This window comes from Varroa jacobsoni, unplaced genomic scaffold, assembly GCF_002532875.2.
Source record: "Varroa jacobsoni isolate VJ856 unplaced genomic scaffold, vjacob_1.0 scaffold_1167, whole genome shotgun sequence".
In the NCBI taxonomy this organism is placed as follows: Eukaryota; Metazoa; Arthropoda; class Arachnida; order Mesostigmata; family Varroidae; genus Varroa; species Varroa jacobsoni.
In genome coordinates, this window is record NW_019214069.1 from 161,196 (window position 1) to 184,419 (window position 23,224).

Below are 23,224 nucleotides of genomic sequence, written 5' to 3' on the forward strand. Positions count from 1 at the left end.
CGTCTTTGAACAAAAAAAGCTTTATTTACGTGCAAACCCTGATTTGAAGAGTAATAATAACCATTTATATACTAGAATTAATTAGTAATTATTATGTTACTATACTATTGAATGATAAAAACGAAAATAACGAAAAAAACGTTTGAAATATTTCTCCATTTTTTTCCATATGTTTGTTTTTTGTGTTAATATTAACATGATTATTTTACATTATGTTTTATCAGATGACCTTGTATTGTACAGCCAGTTAGATTGACATGTTACTTAAAAATGCATTTCTCTAGGATGTATAATTCAAGACGTGATTATTGAAGGGATTCTATTTCTCTAAATCTTCCATTTTAATGAAGAATATTAGACATAAGAACATGCTCATGTAAATTCAGTCAGTAGCTATCGGCCATAGGTAGAAACTATCAAACACAATCCAAGAACCCGTCCGAGCGGCCGCATACATTCGTTGCTTACGATGCGGTCTCAGACACCTTTGTTAATAATTGAGATATCTTTGCTTGACTACATTGTTCACGCTACCGAATTTCCCCAGTTAGTAGCTTCATCTTGGTTTATTACTGTTGTACTTATAACTGAACACTCCTGCAAAGTTTTGTTTGCGCATTGATAGTACAGTTTATTCCTTACGTTTATAAGCGCATATTTATCAATCAGTCTATTTAGTTTACATAGGTAAAACGCAAGCACCTGCGTTTAATCGAACAAAGTTATTCTAGCTGTACATTAGTAACACCATAAATGTGTCAAGCTGACCTGCGTCCCCATTTTAGCTTTCTTCTTCGGCCTAATATAATATTCATATATGTCTCTATCCTGTCCCGTTAAAATGATTTGTTATTTTTTGGTATATTTTACCACCGATATCTTTGTTGAGTCTGACGTGGGAGCACATGTACGCCGTACGCTACTTTTTCAACAGAAACGCAGCTATTGAAGGATTCCGATTTATCCAGAACCGCATAGGGTAGTCTAGTTTTATTTTCTATTTCTTGTTAGCTGAACGTGGTTTTAGCTCTTCGAAACAGGGATGCAGGAAAATGTAATTTTTCTTTTGCGGATTAGCAGCCTCGTGTCCTTTAGACCAATCGTAGCCAACGGCATATGCGAAAATCTCGCCGCGGGCGTTAAAACAACACCGCGTAATAGAATTGTCCATTTGTTCCGATGTTTTCAACTTGGTTCGAGCGTCCTTGTCCCAGTACGAAAACTTGCCTATGCGAAGAAAATGGCGAAGTGAGTTATTGTTGATGAACAATGGAAAGAAAGGCGTATAACTCGGAAAGATGCTAGGTACAGTTGATAGTTCGTATTGAGTTAGCAGACTTGATAGGTACTCTGATAGTCCAAAATAAATGAAAAAGGAAGAAAAAGATGGTCTGATAGTCCAGAATAAATGAAAAAGGAAGAAAAAGATGGTCTGATAGTCCCGAATAAATGAAAAAGAAAGAAAAGAATGGTCATATAACTATGGCTGTAGCATTAGCTTTTGTGCCCGACAAAAAGAAAAACGTAATTCCTCAACTTATGCATAGAGCCCTCTCTGCTTAAGAAAAGTTGCTCGAGGTGAACTGACTCACCGTCACTGCCGACCGTAGCCAATGTGCCGTGCTGTGGATGGAATGCAATATCATTTACGGGATATATATCTTGATAGCCGCTGGCATTTGTCGAATTGCTTCGATGACATTTAAACGTAAAATTATCTTTCGGGTTCACCGGCTGTACGTACTGAATCGCAACCCGTCCTTCGACAGAGCCAAGACCGAATCCTGTAGGCTGGTTCTTCTGCTTGTCAACAAAGACCGATACGCATCGATGTTGATATTTGAGGGGGGACTCGATTGATTTCAATTCGCGCGGCGTATTCTCTAATGAGTACATGAAGATACCTCTACCGGCCGTACTCACAACGGCCATTGGGTAAAGGACATCAGCGCAATAGACACGTTCTTGCATTTGAATGGACATAATGGGACTTGATGAACGGGTGTCCCAGAACTTTACTGTTTTATCCCAACTTCCAGTCATGATGCACTGATAGTTGCCAGCATTGATCCAGTGAACCGTCTTGACGGCATTATCATGTGCCGCTACTTGCACAAGTTGGTTAGCGTTAAGATCCCACATTTTCACTGTTTTATCAGCCGATGCCGAGAATACCTGCCAGTAAATAGGTTAAAAGATAACTACAGATAACATAAAGCAACCAAGAGCGACACTACACGTTATGCCCATAGCTATTTACGCTTTTTTTCCCTTCAACGGGGCTGCAACAATTATGTAGGTACTGTGCAATCAAAATCCTAAAGAAGTATCCGCGGATTTCTTTAGTCCCCGCTTCATAACCTTCGACAGAGTATTGATTAGTAACGGATTTCTACTGGCTGAAATTTGAAAATTACTTTCCCTTCTCTCCTTTTTTTTTTCAGTACAATTCAATGAATTTTTATTTATCTAATTAGCCATTAGCTGGCTAGCTAATTTGATAGAAGATCTATTGTTGTATATTAACTAATATTTTTATGATACTCTTTTGAGTATTAGTTGCTTTCTTCCGTTTATGTGCAATATAGATGATGAAAAGGAACCAAATATACATCAAGGTAGAGAAGGTATTTAATGAAATCTTGGATAAGGCTAGATGCGATGAAGCTCACATATTATAAACAGCTGTGAGCACTATATTTGAGTAAACATTATCTCATTAAAAGAATACCCATTTTAATCATTGGGGTGACTACAAAGCTCGGTAAATCGAAATGACTGATTTTCTTTTTAAAATATTATTTAACATTGACAGCTGTAAGCTTGTATGCATTGTTATTAAGCGCTGTTGACTGTCTCTAGGTGAAGTAGATTTTTCAAATCAAATTTTGAACAAGCAAGGAGTATCACGTATCAGTAATATGAGAAGTCTTGAAGTGACAGTTGTGCCGGTTCGGGGGACCGTGCCTAGATGAAAAGAGATCAATAAATCTCAAAGTATCGGATGTTTAGGTCTGCAGCAGTTATTACTATTTCCTAGTGGCCCTAATTTGAACAATCTTTTCAGAAGGTAACATGGAATGCAACAGTCAACTACCACTTGATGAAAATTATGTTCACCCCCTGAAATATGCAGTTTATGACTTGTCTATTTTAGAGTCGGGGCTGCCGGAATAGCTTATGTTTTTTGCCTAGTTCTATGTTCTGTATTTATGTATGATTTGATATAGAATTGCACTTGCCCGTGCAATTTTCTCTCTTAGTGCACGTTATACTATAACTACCGAAACGTATTGACAAGAAATGATCAAACTACTTACTGATATAGTATTCCAATAAATATATAAACAACAAAGTTCTTAACCCCCACTATAAATTCTAATACATAAAACTGAATTCACATGCTACCTTGGAGCCGTCGTCGGACCAAGCGATATCAAGGACCGGACCTTGATGGCTTTGTTGTGCTTTGGGGACACTCTGCCCATTCTGATGCACCTCCCAACATCGAAGTTGGTTGTCCCAACTTCCGGAGACAAGGAAGTTCTGTGTCAGGGAGGCTGGGCTAAATGCCAAACCTGCAATCGTGTCATCCGGCGGTGAAACGACTTCGAAGTCTTTCATAGGATTATGATTTGCCGGCGCTCCACCGAACCCGAACGAGGCGTTCTGCGCATTATTTGCAGTGAACATAATGATTTTCTCGGCAATCAAACGTGCCGAGAAGATCACAGGATCTTTCCTTAATCAAATATTACCTCAAACTTTTGATTCCGAACCTTGGTTGTGAATCACTAAAAGACGCTGTCCCCACAACTATCGCTGAAACGGTAAACAAACAAGAGAACCGTTGCAATCGGAACGTTCAATTAAATTACTGTTTCACGCCCGATATATTCATATACTTCCATACTGATCATAAACAAACAGTACGCTCTGGTTAGCAATCACGGTTCATGCTCGTCCAACGCACATCAACACTGTACTCGGTATGTGCAAAATAAATTTCAATACGAAACACAGCCGCCTCTACCACAGATTTGCATGCCGTAGATATATAGGTTGTTACAGCAAGAGAGAATGATCGTTCCTGCTAGTTCCTGCTCGGGAGCCACCGAAATCGTGAAATTGCAGTGAGTCATGAAAATCACCGTTGATCCCGACATATACACTTACTGTCTAACGTGTTAGACCTAATCGCCTGTCTCAGCACCTGTTCGCCGTGTCAAAATCTCGTAGAATGAGGTATATCGCATTGGTCCAGGCCCATAAGCCCCATAAGCTACTTCAACTTTCGCGCCCCCTATCGTATGTGTCGATATTGATGGTGGTTTGCTGTTGGTAAACAAAACTGATTGGCGACTGAAGCGCCGCAAGTGGTTTCGTTTTGCTACCGTCACGGAAAAGTCTTTTCCACTGGCGTGCAGTGTGCGAGCAACATCGGGTCGCACGTTTTGTGCAAGTTTGTATAGTTTTCAGGCCGTACAAGGTTCTAACAATGTCAAAAAGAGGACGTGGTGGACAGGCAGGAGCCAAGTTCCGCATTTCGCTAGGTTTGCCTGTGGGTGCAGTGATGAACTGCGCTGATAACACGGGTGCGAAGAACTTGTTCGTGATCGCCGTAAACGGAATCAAAGGTCGCCTTAACAGGCTGCCCGCTGCAGGATGTGGCGATATGTTCGTCGCAACTGTGAAGAAGGGTAGGTATACAAGCAAAGTGTGGCAAAAAAATTCATTTGACAAGATTGTAGAATGGGCATCCGCGGCTTGGAGGAGTCACTCTAAATGCCAAGAATAGGAAGAAAGTTTTGGCAGTTTCGATCGCTCCGATGTGCGTATACATAGCACAAATGGGCATGCTCTCTAGGCTTTCTGGAGCGTTGGAGGCAATAATCATTGACTATTGTGGCACGTACACATGGCTAAAGGCAGCACTCCCATTATGAGGGTGGTGCTGTGAGAATCAGTCAGTGCCAGAGTTGACCGCAATTTCTACGCCGAGTTGAACTACGCTCTACATCGATGACCGCTATGAAATTGATGGCGAGCTGTATCAAATGTGACAAGAATGTGACTGCATTCGAGGTTTTATGCAACAAAGAACTTCTGCTATGAGTCTGCAGGGTATGAGTTTGAACGATGTAGCGTTCAAACTTACGATGAATGGATTGGTGCGCTGGCGGGACTTGATTCTTGGTTGACTTAGAAACTTAGTGTCACACTGTATCTAGAAAATGTTGGGTTTGTTCTTCGAAACTCTGCTATAGCAGACATATGCTGCAGATGTGTGAAGCTCGTACACAATACTTTCAAATACTAAACGAAACCTCCAACCGCTAGACAAGATTTAAGACACAATGGTGATCCATTTAATTTTATAATAAATCGAATAGTAAGTACATCCACTTTGTACTAGATTCAAGATTCAACTTCAATGTTTGGCACATCAGATATTGAAGCGGAATCTACTACTTCTCCTTGTTGACAGTTTCGTTGACAGACATACTTAGCTTGATTTTATTACTCGTTTGGCTCGGTCTTATATTTCATCTTAATGTTGCTTGTTTTGTGCTAATTTCCAGGTAAGCCCGAGCTACGTAAAAAAGTTATGCCGGCCGTGGTTATTAGACAGCGAAAGGCGTTCAGGAGGAAGGATGGTACATTCATTTACTTCGAAGATAATGCTGGCGTAATTGTTAATAACAAGGGCGAAATGAAGGGATCTGCAATCACCGGTCCCGTGGCGAAAGAGTGCGCCGATCTTTGGCCAAGAATTGCTTCGAATGCGTCATCTATTGCCTAAATAAATGCCCGACGTCGATGATTCGATGGAGTATACTGTGTGCTTATTTGAAATCATAGGAAAGTTTTAGCAGCATAGACAAACAACGAGAACGAACTTAACGTTAATCAGTGTAATGTCTGCTTTTTAATTACATAACCCCAAGAAGAAATTCGTTTACAACCATTCATCATGCCTAGCCGATAGTCTGCGTGCCATAAAAGTTTTGCATGGCCAGCACCTTAATTTATGACTTTTGTTTGTATCTACTATGTCGAGTTATTTTGTCTTAATGGCTTATTTTGAAATATCTTGTGAGAAATATGTTTTCATTGAAAGCTATTCCTAGATACTGATTTCGGGCTGACCATTATTTAATGTTCTTCACTTCGGCTCGGGAAGAGAATATTCTTCTCTGGAGCCCGGCGAAACTAGCTACGAAAGAGGTATTTCGTCTCAGAGATTAAACGGCTTTATGAATGTTATGCGGTTTTGCTTCAACTGTGCCTGAAGAGGAAACGCGACTATCAATGTTGAGACAAAATTATATTTGGTACCCATATTAAGCCACAGTTATGAGTTTGTTACTTCTTAAAATTGTACTGTACTCGTTCTGGCGTTCTCGAACAGAGCTCCAGCTACGACGTCGAAGACTCACGTGATTTTCAACTTTGTTCGTTATACCTAAGGCAAAGAAGGTAACTACTGGGCAACTGCAGGAATTTTTTCCATTGACATATTTGGCTCTATTCGGAACAATTTTACGGAATAATTTTAAGCGTACGTCAAGGAAGTATATAATTTGAACTTGAACATAACGGAAGGTACAGTTGGAGGTCACTGATTGATTTCAAAGTGCTAGCATTAATCCGTCAACACAACAATGCGAGCGTTCAACTATAAATTGGTCTCCTCTACTTATAAAGCTAGCTCCTGTGATTGCGGTGTGGACATGTATTTTATTTTTAAAACAAATGGTTAAAGAAGTTAAAACAATGATGAAAACAAATTCAGTTACCAAATAATTTGTCATGAACCTTGAAAATATGCAAGCCTTCGGCTTTCAGTGTAAGACTTTTGTAATTAGTATTTCTATCGTCAGCGGTGGTGGTCATTGTCTAATGATGCGGAAGTGCTTCTGAATGCACTATAAAAGAAAAAAAACTCGATCGTATGTATGCGTCTTTCTATATCATTGGCAAGGTTTAGGTGGCATCTTTATTTACAAAGTGTCATGTACAGGATTCCTCTTCAATTATATACTAAATCAGCGCATGGCACGCCTTTATTCATTATTATGTAGTTAATGTTATTCAGTAGTCAATTCAAATAGCCTTTTCTTTTTTCACCGTCGGTACTAACCAACTGCGTTGACTAACAACACAGCCTCCTTCGCACAGAACATTAATTTTTTATATAACGAAATTCGTGGTTTTGAAAGGGTTATTGCTTAACTTATTAAACAAGACACAAGATTAACTGTTCTTCCCAGTTTTTCGTACAGGAAAAGTCAAGACCTCCGTTGCACCAAGCCATTTCAATTCACAAAGTCGTCGTCCTGTCATATTATCATAGAATATCTGTTGGTAACATATTAAAATCACAACTGCGTTTTTTTTTATATAGCTTGACACCGTGCTTCTCTCTGAGTTATATTAAAAATAGAAAAATACACCGATTTATCGGATGGCGAGCCAACCCAATAGAAATCTTGAGGATGAAAACTAGCTTGCTATTTTTTAAAATAAAGTTGATTTCGAACTCGTTGTGACTTTTTTCGCTCTCTAAGGGTCTTTAAAAACATAATATCTAAATTGAGTATCAGAAATTTCAATATCTTCTATATTCTTCAATAATCTGTAGGTTTAAGTCCACAGGGTCGCCGGAACTCTTGGCCCCTTTCGTGGAACCATTTGTTCGACACCCATTTGGAGCCAGCCAGCACTGGGCAACCGGCATGTCTGGTTAGCACGTCTCCTTCGCCGCTACGGTGCAGATTCCACCAAAATGCAGCGCTACCCTTCTTAGGCCAGAGCGTGAGACCCAAATTAGGGAAGACAGTAGCCCCTCCTGCTTTCACCTCAGACATGTAGTTGATCCAGGTTGCTATACGATTGCCCGTACCAAGGCTTTTAAACGCATCGGTTTCTTCTCGTCGAGCAAAATCGAAGTGAGGCTCATAATGTCCACCAATACCGTAGTTGACAACCTGCAGTTCTTCCGCAGTTTCATGCGTGAGGCCGGTGAGGTACTCGAAGCGTAACGAAAGCCTATTCACTACGTCATGATCAGTATTTTTCAGCCATGCACTCTTGCTTATGCGATAGTTTGCAAACTCGAGCTCGCCTGTGAAGAAAACGAATATAATCTATTTGATTCTTTTATAAGCTTCTATTAGAAATGATTACATAGATCATAACGTCATCACATAGGAAATTTGTAAGACTTTAAAAAGTACTTACTACATCTCAGTATATCTGTGTGCTGTCTGTATTTTGTGAGAATTACGACTCAACAACCGGTTACGTTTTTTTCATATGCCTTTCTACAGAATTTGCTAAGACACGTTAGTTATAGAGTAACGTATTTTTTTTTATATTTCGAATGCTAGTTTCTCTTTGTTACACATGCTTGTTAGTAATAACAGCTCGAAGAAAGAAAATCAAACCGAGATTTGCTTTCAAGCAAATCACAATTTGATTTTTTATCTTTGTTCCAACCTCTGTAATATGTGCAGAAACCACGCATATGATGCCAAATGCGTGAGCGGTACGTTAAGAGTATATAAAAAAATATCACACACAAATCATTGCTAATCAGATCTAATTAATACACCTATAATACATTTTAATAAAAGAAAAATAAAGATAGACGAAGTATTATATTAAAAAAGTATTTGACGTTATTCTCATTATTGGTGTACTGCCAAGCCATTATAATACATTAGGATCAGATGACAACTCACATCAAAAGTTAAATACACATACGTTGTATCTCAATAGCTCCCTTGGATAGAGTAAGTTTCTCTAAATACATAAATAACTCAATGGAGTCCCCAAAATAGTTATGACAAACGTGACATCCAGGAATTGTTATTTTTAACAAGCAACTCACCGGATAGAGCATTTTGCACAGTGGCCCTTCGTAGCTTTGGATCGCTTAATTCGGTTACGATACGTATTTCGTCCTCACTCATTACATCATGAAAAATGGCGATATATGGTCGCTCATGAACGACTTCAAGTTTAGCCGGCTGTAGCCTCATATAGGGGTGGCCGTTATCAAAATACCGACAGCGCAACCGGTTCCGCCGATGTCGTGGCTGAAACAACTGTGGCATGGGCTCACCTCTGCAGAGTTGCTCGTACGTTCGACGCTCCTCATTGAGGCCCCCTTGTCTTTTGATGTGAGAATCGACCGGCGATTTTCTTGTGTCGCCTCGACCTAAACCTTCATCTTCCTTCAGCTGGTTCAGATAATAACTGCCGATTGTGTTACATGCCATAGTATATTTAATATTAAAATAGTATTTTTATTATTGAAATACCCTTGCCTTATCAAACTATAGGAAATCCAAAAGGATAATTACCAGTGTCTAAATCATGATAGAATGAAGCTATAGTTGGGGGCGTAGAATTATCAAATTCGAAATAGTGAAATATGTTACAGAGTCGATAAATAAAATCAGTTAATTTACAAGTCACATGAATCACACATTAAAAACATACATTATCATAAGCATTAGTTATGATAGCATAATTTGTAAATTAAGAATATAAATTAAATTACGCTACAAACTTTTTGTTTCTGTTGGCTCGAGAGTGATTCGGCTGCAACCTCAGCAACTCATCGGTGAGTGCAATCGCATGGCGAACATTGCCAAGACGGTACGTGGCGTATGCCAAATAGTCGAGAATGTCCGCTTTCACTGCGTCTTCACTTTCCTGTGATGTAGTATTAAGCCTTTCGAGCGCCTCCTGCATCCACAGCACAGTATGGTAGAAGTCCTCCTTGACGTACGATTGTCTACCGAGCTCAAAGCAGTCATCAGCGCTAAGACGAGGCGATTCGTTCGCGCCAGGTGCAATTAGGCCATTAGCCATTCGACTTGTGTCTAAGGCGTACGTATCCTGCAATCGCAGCAATGCGGCAGCCGCCCCATCCAGATCCTCGGTGTCAGGAAAGATCAGTTCCGCTGTGAGATTCGTGATCACCTCATTGCTTCTGGGATTGAAAATTAAACTCTTTGCCTCACCAAAATCAGCCGTAAGTTTTTTTACCAGAAGAAATGCATTAACCGGGTTGTACACGAAACTCGCGTCTTTTTCGGCCAGCTTCCACAAGCGCTCGAGATCCGCCTTGAGCCTCTGAACTTTCTCCAGTCGAAGGTGCTCAGCTTTGATGTACTTTTGCAAAGCTAAAATTGTCTCACGTTCAGTAACCAGCAGCTTCTCGAGGTCAGTCGTAGCTGTAAATAGTTCGGCCCGATTAGCCGTTGCCCATAGAGCTAAGCAGACTATCACCGTGAACTGCATCACCACTCCTGCAATGAGTAATCACCAGCCGCACCGAAAATCATTCACTGTACAAAAACATCACCTCCCAAAAACTAGCAATACACCAATATATACTCATCACTAGTAGTCTATGATAGAATAGAGAAACGAAGAAAACAAAGCAGCGACAAAGATAACGTAACTCTCATAATAGATCAAACATATTATGCATCAGTGACTTCTCACAAAAGGCATTTCTTCACGTTTCAACAAACGGTCGAATTTAGCCTGCGGAACTTTCCAAATTTCATGCGGTTCCAGCTGAGCACTAGTATCATTTGCGTAAAATGTGTAATAAATAAATGATGAAAACGTTATGCTACGTTACGTTTTGTTATGCTATATATTCCCACTCCTGTTTATGAATTACTGGCGTCGGCGAAGACCAGTATAGCCGTAATTGACAGCCGGAGAACTCGAGTAAATTACCGTTGGTGTGCGGTAGAGGAAGAGAGTCGCGTATATCGGCAAGACGACGTGGCAATATAACGTTGCCTTAAGACGGTCGACCGAAAAGCCTCACGACAGCATTAGGAGTGCACAGTGTGCCTAGGCTAAACATCAGAAGAGGGACAAGCATTTCCAGATGGGAGACAACCTATGGAATCTTTTATCTTATGGCGTAACAGAGAGAAAACCTAAGAAAGAAGACAGAAAGCACTACACGTTTCTTCTTTGGTCAGCGAACATACTGAGCTTCTAAGAAAGACAAGCAACCAAACTGCTATATATATATATTGAACTTGCTAACTGAAGTATGCGCACGCCACGATTGGATTGACTACCTGAATGAACAAATGTTTTATTTAAATAATCATTAATATGAATAGGTCAGAAGAGAAATTAAAAAGAGATAAATAAATAATACTAATCATAATAGGGATAGCAATAATGATAACATAGTATGGGACCGCTTCATTAACAAAGATAGTGCAAGGTCTGTTGCGAAAAATGCAGGAGGAATATACGTAGGCTGCGCCGCTACGAGACTGATTGCGCGCATACAACGGCCTTTTTTTAGTAGAGAAGTCCTTAAACGTCAAAGCTAGAAAGCTCTAAGGCACTTTGAATCGAGGGTCAGCCCCAGTTATCAATATCATAAACTCAGCACATGCTCTTTTTAATAAATCATTAAAAGAGAGCTTTTCAAGGCATTGTCAATTTAATAATTATTACACTTGTTTGTTCCTAAAGAATATACTACAAAACACGAAAGGAAAGTATTGTTTTTATAGTAAAACGTTGACCAACTAATACACGAGTAACAAAGAAATCTTCTCTATTGTCATTCGGGTGTTATTTGCCCCCTAAACAAGAATAAAATGCATGAGGCAAACTCCTTATTACTGGCTACATTATATGTACTGACGTGCTCAAACTTCACAACGATTTAAAAATAAAATAATTCGCGCGCGTCTTGTTTCTCAGCATTAAGAATACCGTCACGAAGTTTTTATATTTGTCGTTTTTAACGAGTTTTCAACCGGTTCTGCTAGTATTCAGTGTGAATTGCTAAGGGTAATAATATACTAGAACTAAAAAAACACAGAATAAAGTTTATATGTGGTACAATAAAAACGTGTTGTTCTACTAAACTTTTAAAATCGAATATAGACACACTTCGTTTCGCCATGGAAGGCTGGCTGTCTGAAACAATGCTTAACAATAGCACCAAAACGTAAAACTCAAAGCATTCTTTTTATAAAGGCGTTTGTATATACCCCATTCACAGCATGCTCTGATTCGAGTGATAGGTTCATTTACGTTTGACGTTTTTCACGTAATGGTTAATTGTTCGTCATAGCTTAAGTAGACCCTAGAGACACAACAATCCGAGGTGCAATCAGTCGTCAAGTATTTACAACGAAATCTGCCTTATTCAATAGAAGTTTGTTAGTTGTATCCACAGATCGTATAAAATATTTTTAAGCCAAATTACAATGACAAGTAAACCGTTCACAACAATAAAAAAAAATACTGTTCGAACTTATGCATGTCTAACCCATTGCATACCAATATTAATAATTATGCGCTGAATTACAATTGCTACGGCTTACAATAACTTGACGTTAGCGAAATACACAATTATCTTTAGGCCGGATGCGTGATGCACAAAAATACACCAATCATTTGTTTATTATGGTCTTAGCAACCGCGATATTGCCACCGTTATATATTTATTCACACAATCGCTATGTCTTTGTATTAATATGATTAACTAAATATACATCTACGCACAGTGTTAACACGGCCAACGACTGACAATTGGGGCCCTATGCGAACAGAGCGTTCTTGGGATCTCTACAGTACTCGATTGTTTTGATCCTGCCTCTCTGTCACACCATTTTTTTCCCCAGCACGCCATAGAAGTGATACAGCCTCACTATCTCTCATCGTCATCATAGCAATCATCATAACAATCATCATAGTGAGCATTATCAGCATTCGGTGGACGCTCATCCTGCGGCCAGCCGGATTGGCGCCCCCATCAAGCAAGCAGCATCAATACTCAGCACAAACAGCTGGCTTCTCATCAAGTCGAGACCCCAAACTGCCTCTTGTGTTAGAGGTCGCTGATTAGAACATTGGTAAGTGACTTCGTGAACTGAATCTTTACTCCAGTTGGTTTCGCTATCATTCATTATGGGGAATATCCAGTTTGGTAATACACAGACTTTAGGTGCGTATTGGGCCACTTCTTACCATGAAGTGGATCCCGATGGTTATCAGAAACCGAAACCGCTGAAAATCACGCACGATCCTATGGAAGGTTTTCCGAACGGACGTAAGCCCAGGGGTAAGTTGTTGATTCACAATTATATTCAACTTAGCAGATAGCCACACTTGTCTGTTGAAATTGCATAACTAGTGTGTAGTGTAAGCTAAATTCATAATATCATACAGTCTAAATGCATGTTTTTGTCTTTAAATGATAAAGGAAGATGACAGCGCTGATCGTTTTTTGTACAACAAAACTAAGACTCCCTCTGTACTGAATAGAGAAATATAGACTATTCGATCAATGTGATGAAATAATGAAGAAAGCAGTTTTCTTATATCTAAATAGACAGCTTAATGATCTTAGTGAGAGGTGAATGAGTCTAAATGACATAGTAATAAAAAAAGTTTAAGAAAAAGCGATTCTATTTGCTATCCCATGTGAACTGTTCACATTCAAATGTGCTGGAGGTTTTGGTGGGTAGCCTTTTAGGAAACTTCTGGTGGGTAGCCTTTTAGAAAACACTGCTTTGGAAAAAATTATAATTTTTTAGTGTAATATGTGTGTTGTGGATTAGAGATGACGATTGCGTGGTCGCGAGTTTCGTTCTGGTTCCCTATCTTTTCTGCCATGTGAAACAGTGAATAGTGTAAATAAAGCGTATCCTAAAGAAAAGTACTATTAATAACATTCTGTTAAATTTTTATGAATATTTGTCTGTGCAGTTTTTTGTGCAGATACATAACACTATAATATCTATTCTCGTAGCCATGAGCGAAGTTTTTTTTAAAACTATAACTGCCGTTTATTCTGATCCAGCTTAGAGCTATTTTCAACCTAAGACCTCCGAGTAATAATATTCGGAGGTCTCGGGTTAACTAGAATTGGACCATAAGTTTAGATAACTTATTAATTATTCACACTTTCAGTAATGGTGGCAACTAATGAAGAAATGCTTAGCGCCAGGCTTGCCCCTCATGAACGTGATTATTGCGCCCACAAGCTTATTGCCTTTAAAAATTGCCGCTACCAGAAGTTCCCATGGGTCGCCCTGTGTCACAGAGAGAAGCACGACCTTGAGCACTGTGAATTCGAAGAGTAAGTGCCGATATTATTGGAAATGAAAGCGCTTATTAGCAAACTCCGGGGTGGAAAAGTGAAGTTAAAAAAAACTCAGTGTTGATCATCGGCGTTTCCTTTATGAAGTTTCCTTTAAATTTCTGTTGCTTTCATTTCGAGTAGTCGACGTGTTTTCGTCGACGCTAGCAGCTGGTGAACAGCACACCTATACTAAACTTGATAACTTAGTACACATGAGACAGTTCGATTTCCGTATTCGGTTTACTATTCGTAAAGACGATATATTAGACCTGCTTTTAACTATCTGCATGGATTTTCTAATATTTTTGTTTTGTTCAATGTCCATATACCTGAAAATTACAGTTTCATGATCCGAATCAAGGAGCATGAACGAGAGAAACGACTTCGGAAGCGCGATAAGGAGCGCGCAAAGAAGCAGGCACGAGAAGCAGGGAATCGAGCTCGACTCGAGGTCGGACTGGTCCATTAACAGAAACTATCATAACGACAGCGGTTGTCTACATCAGCTTGTTTTTGATTTTCTGAGCCATCATGGTGGTTTCTGGTCTTCTGAGTTCATTTAGTCGAGAGCAAGTCTAGTGTTGAAAATAGTGTCTGAGTAGGAGGGGAATTTGTCTGATACGAAAAACGCGGGAATAAATTTAGTGAAGATAATATACAGCATCAACGAGTAACAGAAAGGAAAAGATGTAAGTAACAACGAGTTATCTTTTAAGCAATGCAACAAAATGTAACAAACGACGTTAATGACAATAAAAAAAAAGTGTAATCACCCCGTGTCCTAAATTTTTATCGATTAATAATGACGAATAATTGTTTAGCATGGACCTTATTAAATTTTTCAACTGCTCCATTCTTAGTCTCATCCACTTGTTAGGGTGCATCAAGTTTGTTAATTACTTAAATATCTGTGGAACAAGCTCAAAGAAACCCGAATATTTTTGCGGTGGTAGGAGTGAACTATCTAATTTTTGACCACTTGCCAAAAAACATGTTTCTGTTTAAGTAAAAGAAGTCAACGTAAAAATAATCTATGAGCCAATTTTTAAAGTACAGAATATCATAAACAACAGTTCATGCATGGGATTTCAGAACTAACTATAGCTAGTTGCCCTCTTCTCTTTTTTAGCTTATTGCCATTTTAAATCATAACCGCACAATACGAAATGTTTGTTAAATGCAGCGTACTATTCCTCTAATATAACCGTATTATTGTAGTAATTTATATGTTAAAAAATATATACATAGACACCTCGGAATACGACATCAGCATCTAAGAAGTCATTTTAACTACTTATAAACGTAACAAACTTTATTATTATTCGTCATCATTTGTAACCAACTTTTGTGTTCATGATACTAGCATATTTGTTGTCCTAACGTTTGCATCACTTTATGCACTCCTGCTCCAAGCCATATACACCCCTAGTCATTAGTAATATTTACATTTCAGCTTTGGTCGGATAACTTTTGTCTCCACGAGATCACCTACCTTGTTTTCTTTACTAGCAGGTTACGATGTTTCTTTCCCGGGACGATGTTTCATATAAATTGCTGTATATCATATCCATATTACACTATTTATTCGCAGTAAACATATTACAGTACACGATTCTCGTTATAGCTCGACAATCGGTTCAATTGTGCCAACTTTCACTTACTATTTTATTTCATTATATATCTCATTAATTGCAACAGGAAGTTTGATCAGTTTTATACATTGAGTTTCTTGTACTACTCTTACTAAGAAAAAATAACGTTGAATTAGTAATACTGAAGCCCTACATATTTGCATAAAGAAGTGCCAGCGTTTGTAACTTCATATATAAATACAGCTCAACGAGCAGTTAGTGCTTTACGTCATGTGGACATTGTGTAACAGTTTTCACTGACTCACAATTCATTCAATAACAAGTTATATAGAGTTGTTAGGTAGATATATTTCTATCGGAGATGTTGTTAAAAAGATAGTTCCGATGCTAAGAAGCGGTCATGCGCCCCCTTTCCGGGTGATACGTGGAATCCTTGCCCATTGGCGTCCATCGGTCAGGCACCGCTAAGAAGTATTTATCCATAGCACCTTGAAAACGGGACTTGTACTCGGCTGGCCAAATGACGGTAGGGCTTTTGACAGTAAAAGCGGATTTGACGATCATTTCGGCTTTTTTGTCCCACGTGAACTGTCGTATGTAGTCGATAATGCCAACTACAAATTCGTTCTTCTCTGCGTCAATGCCGACCAGAAGCGAGTAGTCCATTACTTTGCATTCGGCGAGAAAACTGGAGTCATTGATGATAGCTGCCAATAGCACCTGAATTAAAAAGGATTTGTTAAGTTTATATATGCGGAGAGACTGCACCGAGTTATACTTACATCGAGTTACGTACCTGTACTAAATCGAACATAGGCTTATAAAATACGGCATATTATAAAATGCTTGCGATTATCACGGGTGTGCTAAGACCGTTGTATCCATATCTAACCTTTTTCGAGTGCTGTCTGATGTACAATGGGTTTCCACACATTTTCATCATGAAATTTTCGTCGAGCAGAACGACATCATCTCGTTCGGCGTCGTCAACCAAACGATTCCTCTCCGAGCCTTTAAGGTCAAACTTCTGTACGATGTTACGCTCGTAAAATAAGTTCTCCATGACGAGCAAGTCCATCCTACACTGGTGATTCGTTGCAGAGTTGTGGCAGCCAATGCGGTAAACTCCCACAATCTTGCCTAACACAGTAGGATGTTTGCCTTTCGAGGCACGTGAAATGTAGTCAAAGTATTTCACACCAAACTCCTGTCTTACGCACTCCATTTCCGAGCGGCTCATTTCCTTTAGTATGAAGCGATCATCCAACGTCTTGCAGAATACGGAACCACTTTTACCGCCCTGCGCTTGCCATGACACACACCGTGCCAACGAATAGATGAACCGTTGTTCACCAGCTGGAAACAGTAATTTCCGCACCTGTCGGAACTGTTCGGCGAAGTATATCCTACAGTAGTATCGTGAAGACACATCCTGAAACTGTATGTCAATGTGCAACTGGGCTTGTTCTGGTTTTGTACTCGGCTGTTGGGGCAAAGTGAAGTTCTTTATTTCAAGAATGTCGACTTCCTTGTTAGGTGACACTTCTCGGTTATGCTCTATAATGGAGCCTAATTGCATTTGTAGCTTGGCTAGGGCGTTGTGGTATTCGGTCGAGGCCAGTGACGCGGCGACGATGGACGAAGGCTCGGTATCATAAACAGCTACGCGCGGTTCTGTACCAAGATTGAGGTTATAATGTTCCGAGGCCGTAAATGGACTTTGGATGACGGTCGATGTACCTGTATTGAGAAACTGTGAAAAAATCGTCTTTACCCCTCGCTTTTCCTGTTTTGCTGCATCAATACTTACTGTCAACTCATCGCTGCGTATGGAAAATTTCTCCTCTATGAATAATGACGGAATCCGAGTATTCTCTTCTGTTTCGGAATCGGTCGCAGTGGTCAACGCAGGACTAATACTCTTTCGTGTATCTTGGCTTTCAAGCAATTTTGTCGGATCACATATCACTTCGGTCTGGTCAACACTGTCGTTGTCTAATGGACCCACGACAGCCACATCGAGTCCAGGCTTGCTAAACGAGTTGCTATCGGTCTTGCCACCCGCTTTCTCTTCCCTTTTTCTAGCATTCTCGAAGTTGACCAACAGCCCGTTCCATGTTTGTACCCCGTCTGCTATATGTTGCTTGAGACCTACAAGGCTATCAAAAATAGGCCAACACCTTTCTTCGTTGTCTTCTTCACCTGGTGTAGTCAACTGCACATTGATCTTCTCGATGTGATCTTTACTTTTGCGTTGCTGCTCGCGACAAATTTCGAACATGTTATTAATCCACACCTCATGTTTCGTGCCGACCACCTGATCTTTGATACCCATTAGCGCCTGTAAAACTGTCTGATAGAATTCGCTTGACTTCTCAGACAGCTCGCGAATTTCGTCACTGATGCGAGACACGTTCAGTAGTTGCTTCTTGATACGGATCGTGTTCGGCGGCAGAACGATTTCCCGTATTATGATAGGAACGTACTTCAACGCCGCGTACATATGTCCCGTGGCAAAGTATTGGTAGTGATCATGATGAAGCGAATGTCCACACGGTTCGGTATCCGATCCTCGACAAGTGTAGGCTGCTCCATAAAAACGCAGCTCGAGATACTTAGCAAATGACAGGTTATAGGTGTCTTTTGACATGCTTTCGAATTTCGACATGTAACGACATTTGCGACAAAAACTCCACATCGTTATTCGATTCTGTGGAAGGAACATTTTGTCGAGATACCACGTGTTAAGTACAATACTGCCAGTGTCATGAATGAACTTTCGGTTATGGTGTAGCATTCTTAGGCCGCATTGGCATGCATATTCGGGTTGAAGACAGTAGCGCTTCAGGTAACGACCCAATGTTATGTCATGATTGGCGTAAAAATCCATAGTGAGGAAATTTGGATCAACACAAAAACCCGGTGCGTTCTTCGAATTACTCGAATAGCTGAAGAAGAGTACAACCATTTGTTGGTGATTATACGGCGAGAAGCAGTCTTGTTTTGAGATATCTTGCTGTTGAGAATAGCTTGCCATCTGCTTGCCTGAATCAGCTTGTTTGTTGTCCTGATTGAGGCGACATTTGCAGATCTTGTTGATTCGCGCACCTCGAGCGCGGTAGTCAGCGAGTAATGCGCGAAACTTCGGGTTTTCCCGCAATCGGCCTTTACCAAAACAGGCCGCAGGTAAATTTAGGAATGGATGTGGTTCAAGCAGCTGTATATCTGCCCGTTTGCTCCAAGCCTCGGTACCGAAAATATTAGCTGATGCGGGTTCCATTTTCAGAAGGGGTGCAATTAAAGCACGCGGTGGCTGTAGTTTCTCTGAGACATACAGCTCTTTTGGAAGGTAACTGCGTAACAGACAGGTTGCTCCTGCTGGTGTCTCCATGTAAGGCGGATTCACCTTGAGGAACGGTGATATCGTAAGCAGTGTATTTTTCAGAACGTTTGTGAACTGTGTATGTGTATAGTACTTTTCCTCTTCTGGTGGCTCCTTGTCAACAACAGGTAAGGTGATAGCAAATTTGTCGGGATCGGCGCTCCTTAAAGGATCCGAATTGTCCTCAACAGCCTCCGCTTCGAGCTCGCGAATCTCCACCGTCGACGTTTGTGATAGCAACGGCGGCGTTGGCGGTAAACTATTGACAGCGTCTATGGCAACTTCGTCTTCTTCAACTACCATAGCACCCGTCATTGGTGGAACAGCTAATTCGTTTAGTAGGAAGGCTTTTTCCAGTTTCCAGTTATAGTTCATAAAAATCATGAACTTAAGAACCCGTTTGAGTTTTGACAGCTCGGTTAAATTCCCTCCTCTGAGTAATACAGAGCAGCCTAGGTGCTCCGAACAGCCGGAAAAAACCGTTATGGATTTGGTTTGGCTAATGCTCATATCAAACGGTCGAACGTAAAACCGCTCGCAAGTGCCAAGCGTTGGAGAACCCAACGCGTCGAGGCCGGTCACCTGCGTAGATCCGGTAAGATGTGCGAGCCTTTCCATGACGGATTTTTTCACATTAGTGATTAGCGAAACGTTTAGCTCACGAACCTTCTCTCTCACTAGCCATGAGACACTCTTCTCTACAATGAGAATATCAGGTTGATAAGCTCGGATTTTAGCTATGGCATATTTAACGTAATCTTGCTCTTGCATTACGATGGGTTCAAGTGTATCAATTTTCGACTCATTACGCTGATAAGTGATGGCTCCCTGCAAGATAAGAACCTTCGGTTGTTCGACGTGACACCGCATCTCCTTATGAACGAGATTTTTGCTGAACGCAGTGCCCCAAATGATCGACGTGTCTTTCTTCATCCCACCGGGAATCTTCTTGATGTGAACGAAATCACGGATATCGTTATTGTTTGTTGGCGGTGTTACCGTCGCTGCCACCCGTTGTACGATTGGTATGATAATCTCCGCCCAACTCTGATTAAGGCCGTTAGAAGCCAACTGCTGATTTAGCATTTCCTTTGCCATGTGAGCATATTGAGAATCAAAACACGAGCGTATTTCATTTAGCTCACTTTCGGGAATAGCTTTTTCGTCCGTTTGGTTACTACTCTGTTCTGTTGACGCAATAAGAGCCCCGCTGACAGCCGAATCATCACCGACGGCTCGCTCACCATCAGAAAGGTCCCATGTGTTGCGAACAAACTCCTCTTCGCCATCCCCCGGTTCCTGTTCTAGCCGGGTACGCGAAACGCTAGCAAAGCTTTGCTTAAGATTGAGGTCAAGCTGGAAAGATGAATCAGATTTGAGTACTTTCCGTTCGCCCGTACTGGACCGAGATTGGCCAGGCGTCTTGATCCAGTCGGCAACGAATTGCTCTTCGGACGAACTCCTCGACTCTTGTGCGATCTCGGACACCCAGAGGGGGTCTGCGTTGTCGCCCTCTTTTTCAGTCGTTGGATCAGCACTCAGTCCAACTGGTCGGTATAATATCGTGGCGTCGACAAACTGCTTGACGGTGGGCTGGCCCACGGTTTCTAATAGGCCTGCGTCAATCAGCTGTTGACCGACAGCCACAGCAGCTGCGCGCTCGATGGTCAGCTCGGCCTGAAACCAAGTCACGAGGCTGGTCCCTGTTGCTGTGTTCGGGTAGCTCAAATCCTGCAGTCGATGGTTCTGGAATGGAAACTCTTCAAGGGTCCTCTTCCAGAGCGCGTTTATATCCAAGATTCCACCAAGGCCTTTTACAGTTTCCGTGAAATGTTCTACTACAACAAATTTATTGTTGTCCGTTTGTGGCCACAGTGCCTCTTCACGAAACGTGACTGACTCACGCCGACTCATATCCATATTCATGACGGCGGGTTCAGCTGCGCGACTCACGTTCTTTGATCTGGAACAAAGAGATCAGAAAGCGACTGAATTGTCAAAATATTGTGGCAACATCGCAAAATAATGCACACGTTACTATGGCGAAAAACGTAAGTTCTGCTATATAATCCGCTAATCAACTACGAAAACAATCGTTGATGTTTTGCACATTCAAAAAATTTATTGTAAAGCAAATGTGACCGATAATGCAGGTAACGGAAGAATAAAACTAATTATTGTGATGGGAAACCAACGAGTTAATAGGAAAGCGGTAGAATAGTGCCCGTGCAAGTAACATAAATCATTTTATTATTATGCTCCGAGTGTGAAAATAGTCCGGCTTGTTCTACTAATAGTATATTCCTGTATGTTTCTTGCATTTAAGGTGTCATTCTATTATGATGACAATGGTTGGGTGCCGATAGTTGTGCATGCGTACAACGATATTCACTAAATACAAATGTTTTTATTCCCACAGACAACAATTATTAATTTTGACGAATCGAAAAGGACCTTTCTGCAGTGCTTATTCTTCGGTTCCTAATTGACTTAATAGTAAATTTTTCAGTGTTGTATCATGTTGCAGAGCATCTTGGTAAAACAACAATTACGAAAATTGATTTTATGTGATTAAGATTTTTACTTATATTTTAAAATTCGTCGGGACAATTTAACGTGTTTAAAATGAATACAAAATTGAAACTAAAGTCCTGAATTAACCTGGTAATGGTTAATACCTGTCATAAACACATCACCCGTATCCAGACATGTCTACACATTCGTGACGAATGTAACCCATGATAATCAGATATGATAATGATATTAAATGGTGGTAGATCCCTTTGCAAGGGATACCTTAATAATTTCCAGAAATATTAGAAAAATGGCCAGCGGGTATAGAGTCATGTAAAGATGACAACTCTGTTATGAAATATTAACCATCGAGTTTTTGTGCGATTATAGGATTAAATTACTGGAAATAATAAGTTCAAAGTTAGTAGTATCGTAGAAGCAAATAAAGATGAACTTTAATTAGCAATCCAAAGTGTCAACATTTGTGTACACTTTCCTCTATAGAAAAAGTTTGCTACCAGTAACCTTTATTTGTCTATGACTAAGAAATCTGTAGCTGAGACGAATTTCATTGGTGCTCATTTTTGCCACACAGAAATAGTAAAACAACCTATCTATGACTATTTCGGCCATACTCGAAAGAAGGCTAAAACAAACACCAATCTGGTACAGGTGTGTGTATTACTTACCTCAAGTACTTGAGAATATCGGCAGCACAGTACTGACAAACTCGAAGATCTATGTCATCCTTGTGTTTTTTTATAATGTCCAAATTGCAGCACGTTGCACAAAAAATTCTACCACAGATTCGGCAATGATGTCGCCGTTTAAAGGTTGAAAATTTCACTCCGCATTCATAACATTCTTTACAGTTACTATCAGGCATCCAGAACTGTTTAAACTCCGAGTCATTTAGATCGGCCGCCGAGACCTTTCCGCCTCGATCAAGAATTGAGGTAATTCTTTGTAGGATCGTGTGCTTCGCCTCAGCTATCGAGTCTTCAGCATCTTTCTGCGGCGAAGGATCACCAACGATAGTGCTGGCAGCACGATATAAAAGTTGACTAGCTAAATTTAAAGTAGACGTTTTTGGCTGCTCGACTTCGGGGGCAACAGGTATCGGCGCAAACTCACTGAGCGAATCGACGCAGTCGAGCTTGCGGCCTTTAGCTCGCCACTCGTAATGGTCCAAATCATTTTTAGACGTCATTTTCCTTTAATTTTTTTAAGCTCAGACTATTTTTGGTATATATTAACTATATTCAAATACATAAAATTAATTAACAACAACTGAGCAATTCCGAACCCGTAAAAGCCGCTGCATCCCATGACAGTTCAGCTCAGCGATAACAGCCACAGTTTAGATGAGACAACTGCGACCTCCGATTCAGCCAAACAAACAAATCCACCCTAACGGACTGTTCGTGCATGTATCGAGAACAACTGACCGCAAAACCCACACATACGGTTCTGCGATCCGACCACCTAAAAATAAGGACATTTTTACGCTCCTGTGATTCAAACTCTACCACTAAAGTGAGCATATTTTTTGTATGCTGTGCAAATACTTATTCCATG

At 40.4% G+C, this 23,224-nt stretch overlaps 5 protein-coding genes across 9 annotated transcripts; 2 read left to right on the forward strand and 3 right to left on the reverse strand.

Annotated features, from left to right (window-relative positions):
* Positions 1-4: 4 nt before the first annotated feature.
* On the reverse strand, positions 5-4,299 carry Rae1 (ribonucleic acid export 1). The gene is made up of 4 exons (XM_022845455.2): positions 4,177-4,299; positions 3,409-3,822; positions 1,593-2,175; positions 5-1,227 (listed from the first exon to the last, which is right to left on the reverse strand). Exons 2-4 carry the CDS (start codon positions 3,691-3,693, stop codon positions 998-1,000), a joined length of 1,098 nt encoding a protein of 365 aa, XP_022701190.1. The 5' UTR covers positions 3,694-3,822; positions 4,177-4,299; the 3' UTR covers positions 5-997.
* Positions 4,300-4,394: 95 nt separating this feature from the next.
* Positions 4,395-5,833, forward strand: RpL23 (ribosomal protein L23). Its single transcript, XM_022845465.2, has 2 exons — positions 4,395-4,700; positions 5,583-5,833. The coding sequence occupies exons 1-2, from the start codon at positions 4,499-4,501 to the stop codon at positions 5,801-5,803; spliced, it is 423 nt and encodes a 140-aa protein (XP_022701200.1). The 5' UTR covers positions 4,395-4,498; the 3' UTR covers positions 5,804-5,833.
* A 1,121-nt stretch (positions 5,834-6,954) lies between these two features.
* PH4alphaEFB (prolyl 4-hydroxylase subunit alpha-1) lies at positions 6,955-12,769 on the reverse strand. Of its 4 annotated transcripts, XM_022845448.2 has the most exons (5): positions 12,577-12,769; positions 10,768-10,892; positions 9,581-10,325; positions 8,897-9,264; positions 6,955-8,128 (listed from the first exon to the last, which is right to left on the reverse strand). In XM_022845448.2, the coding sequence occupies exons 3-5, from the start codon at positions 10,315-10,317 to the stop codon at positions 7,632-7,634; spliced, it is 1,602 nt and encodes a 533-aa protein (XP_022701183.1). In that variant the 5' UTR covers positions 10,318-10,325; positions 10,768-10,892; positions 12,577-12,769; the 3' UTR covers positions 6,955-7,631. The 4 variants fall into 4 exon arrangements, with proteins under 4 accessions (XP_022701183.1, XP_022701182.1, XP_022701184.1 ...); XM_022845447.2 differs by lacking the exon at positions 10,768-10,892; XM_022845449.2 differs by lacking the exons at positions 10,768-10,892; positions 12,577-12,769 and adding an exon at positions 12,396-12,547.
* Positions 12,770-12,858: 89 nt separating this feature from the next.
* Positions 12,859-14,930, forward strand: ND-B18 (NADH dehydrogenase (ubiquinone) B18 subunit). Its single transcript, XM_022845464.2, has 3 exons — positions 12,859-13,135; positions 13,987-14,155; positions 14,501-14,930. Exons 1-3 carry the CDS (start codon positions 12,982-12,984, stop codon positions 14,625-14,627), a joined length of 450 nt encoding a protein of 149 aa, XP_022701199.1. The 5' UTR covers positions 12,859-12,981; the 3' UTR covers positions 14,628-14,930.
* A 512-nt stretch (positions 14,931-15,442) lies between these two features.
* Positions 15,443-23,019, reverse strand: fab1 (1-phosphatidylinositol 3-phosphate 5-kinase fab1). Of its 2 annotated transcripts, none has more exons than XM_022845441.2 (3): positions 22,336-23,019; positions 17,561-21,095; positions 15,443-16,470 (listed from the first exon to the last, which is right to left on the reverse strand). In XM_022845441.2, exons 1-3 carry the CDS (start codon positions 22,854-22,856, stop codon positions 16,138-16,140), a joined length of 4,389 nt encoding a protein of 1,462 aa, XP_022701176.1. In that variant the 5' UTR covers positions 22,857-23,019; the 3' UTR covers positions 15,443-16,137. The 2 variants fall into 2 exon arrangements, with proteins under 2 accessions (XP_022701176.1, XP_022701175.1); XM_022845440.2 differs by having other exon boundaries at positions 16,643-21,095.
* Between the last annotated feature and the right edge of the window lie 205 nt (positions 23,020-23,224).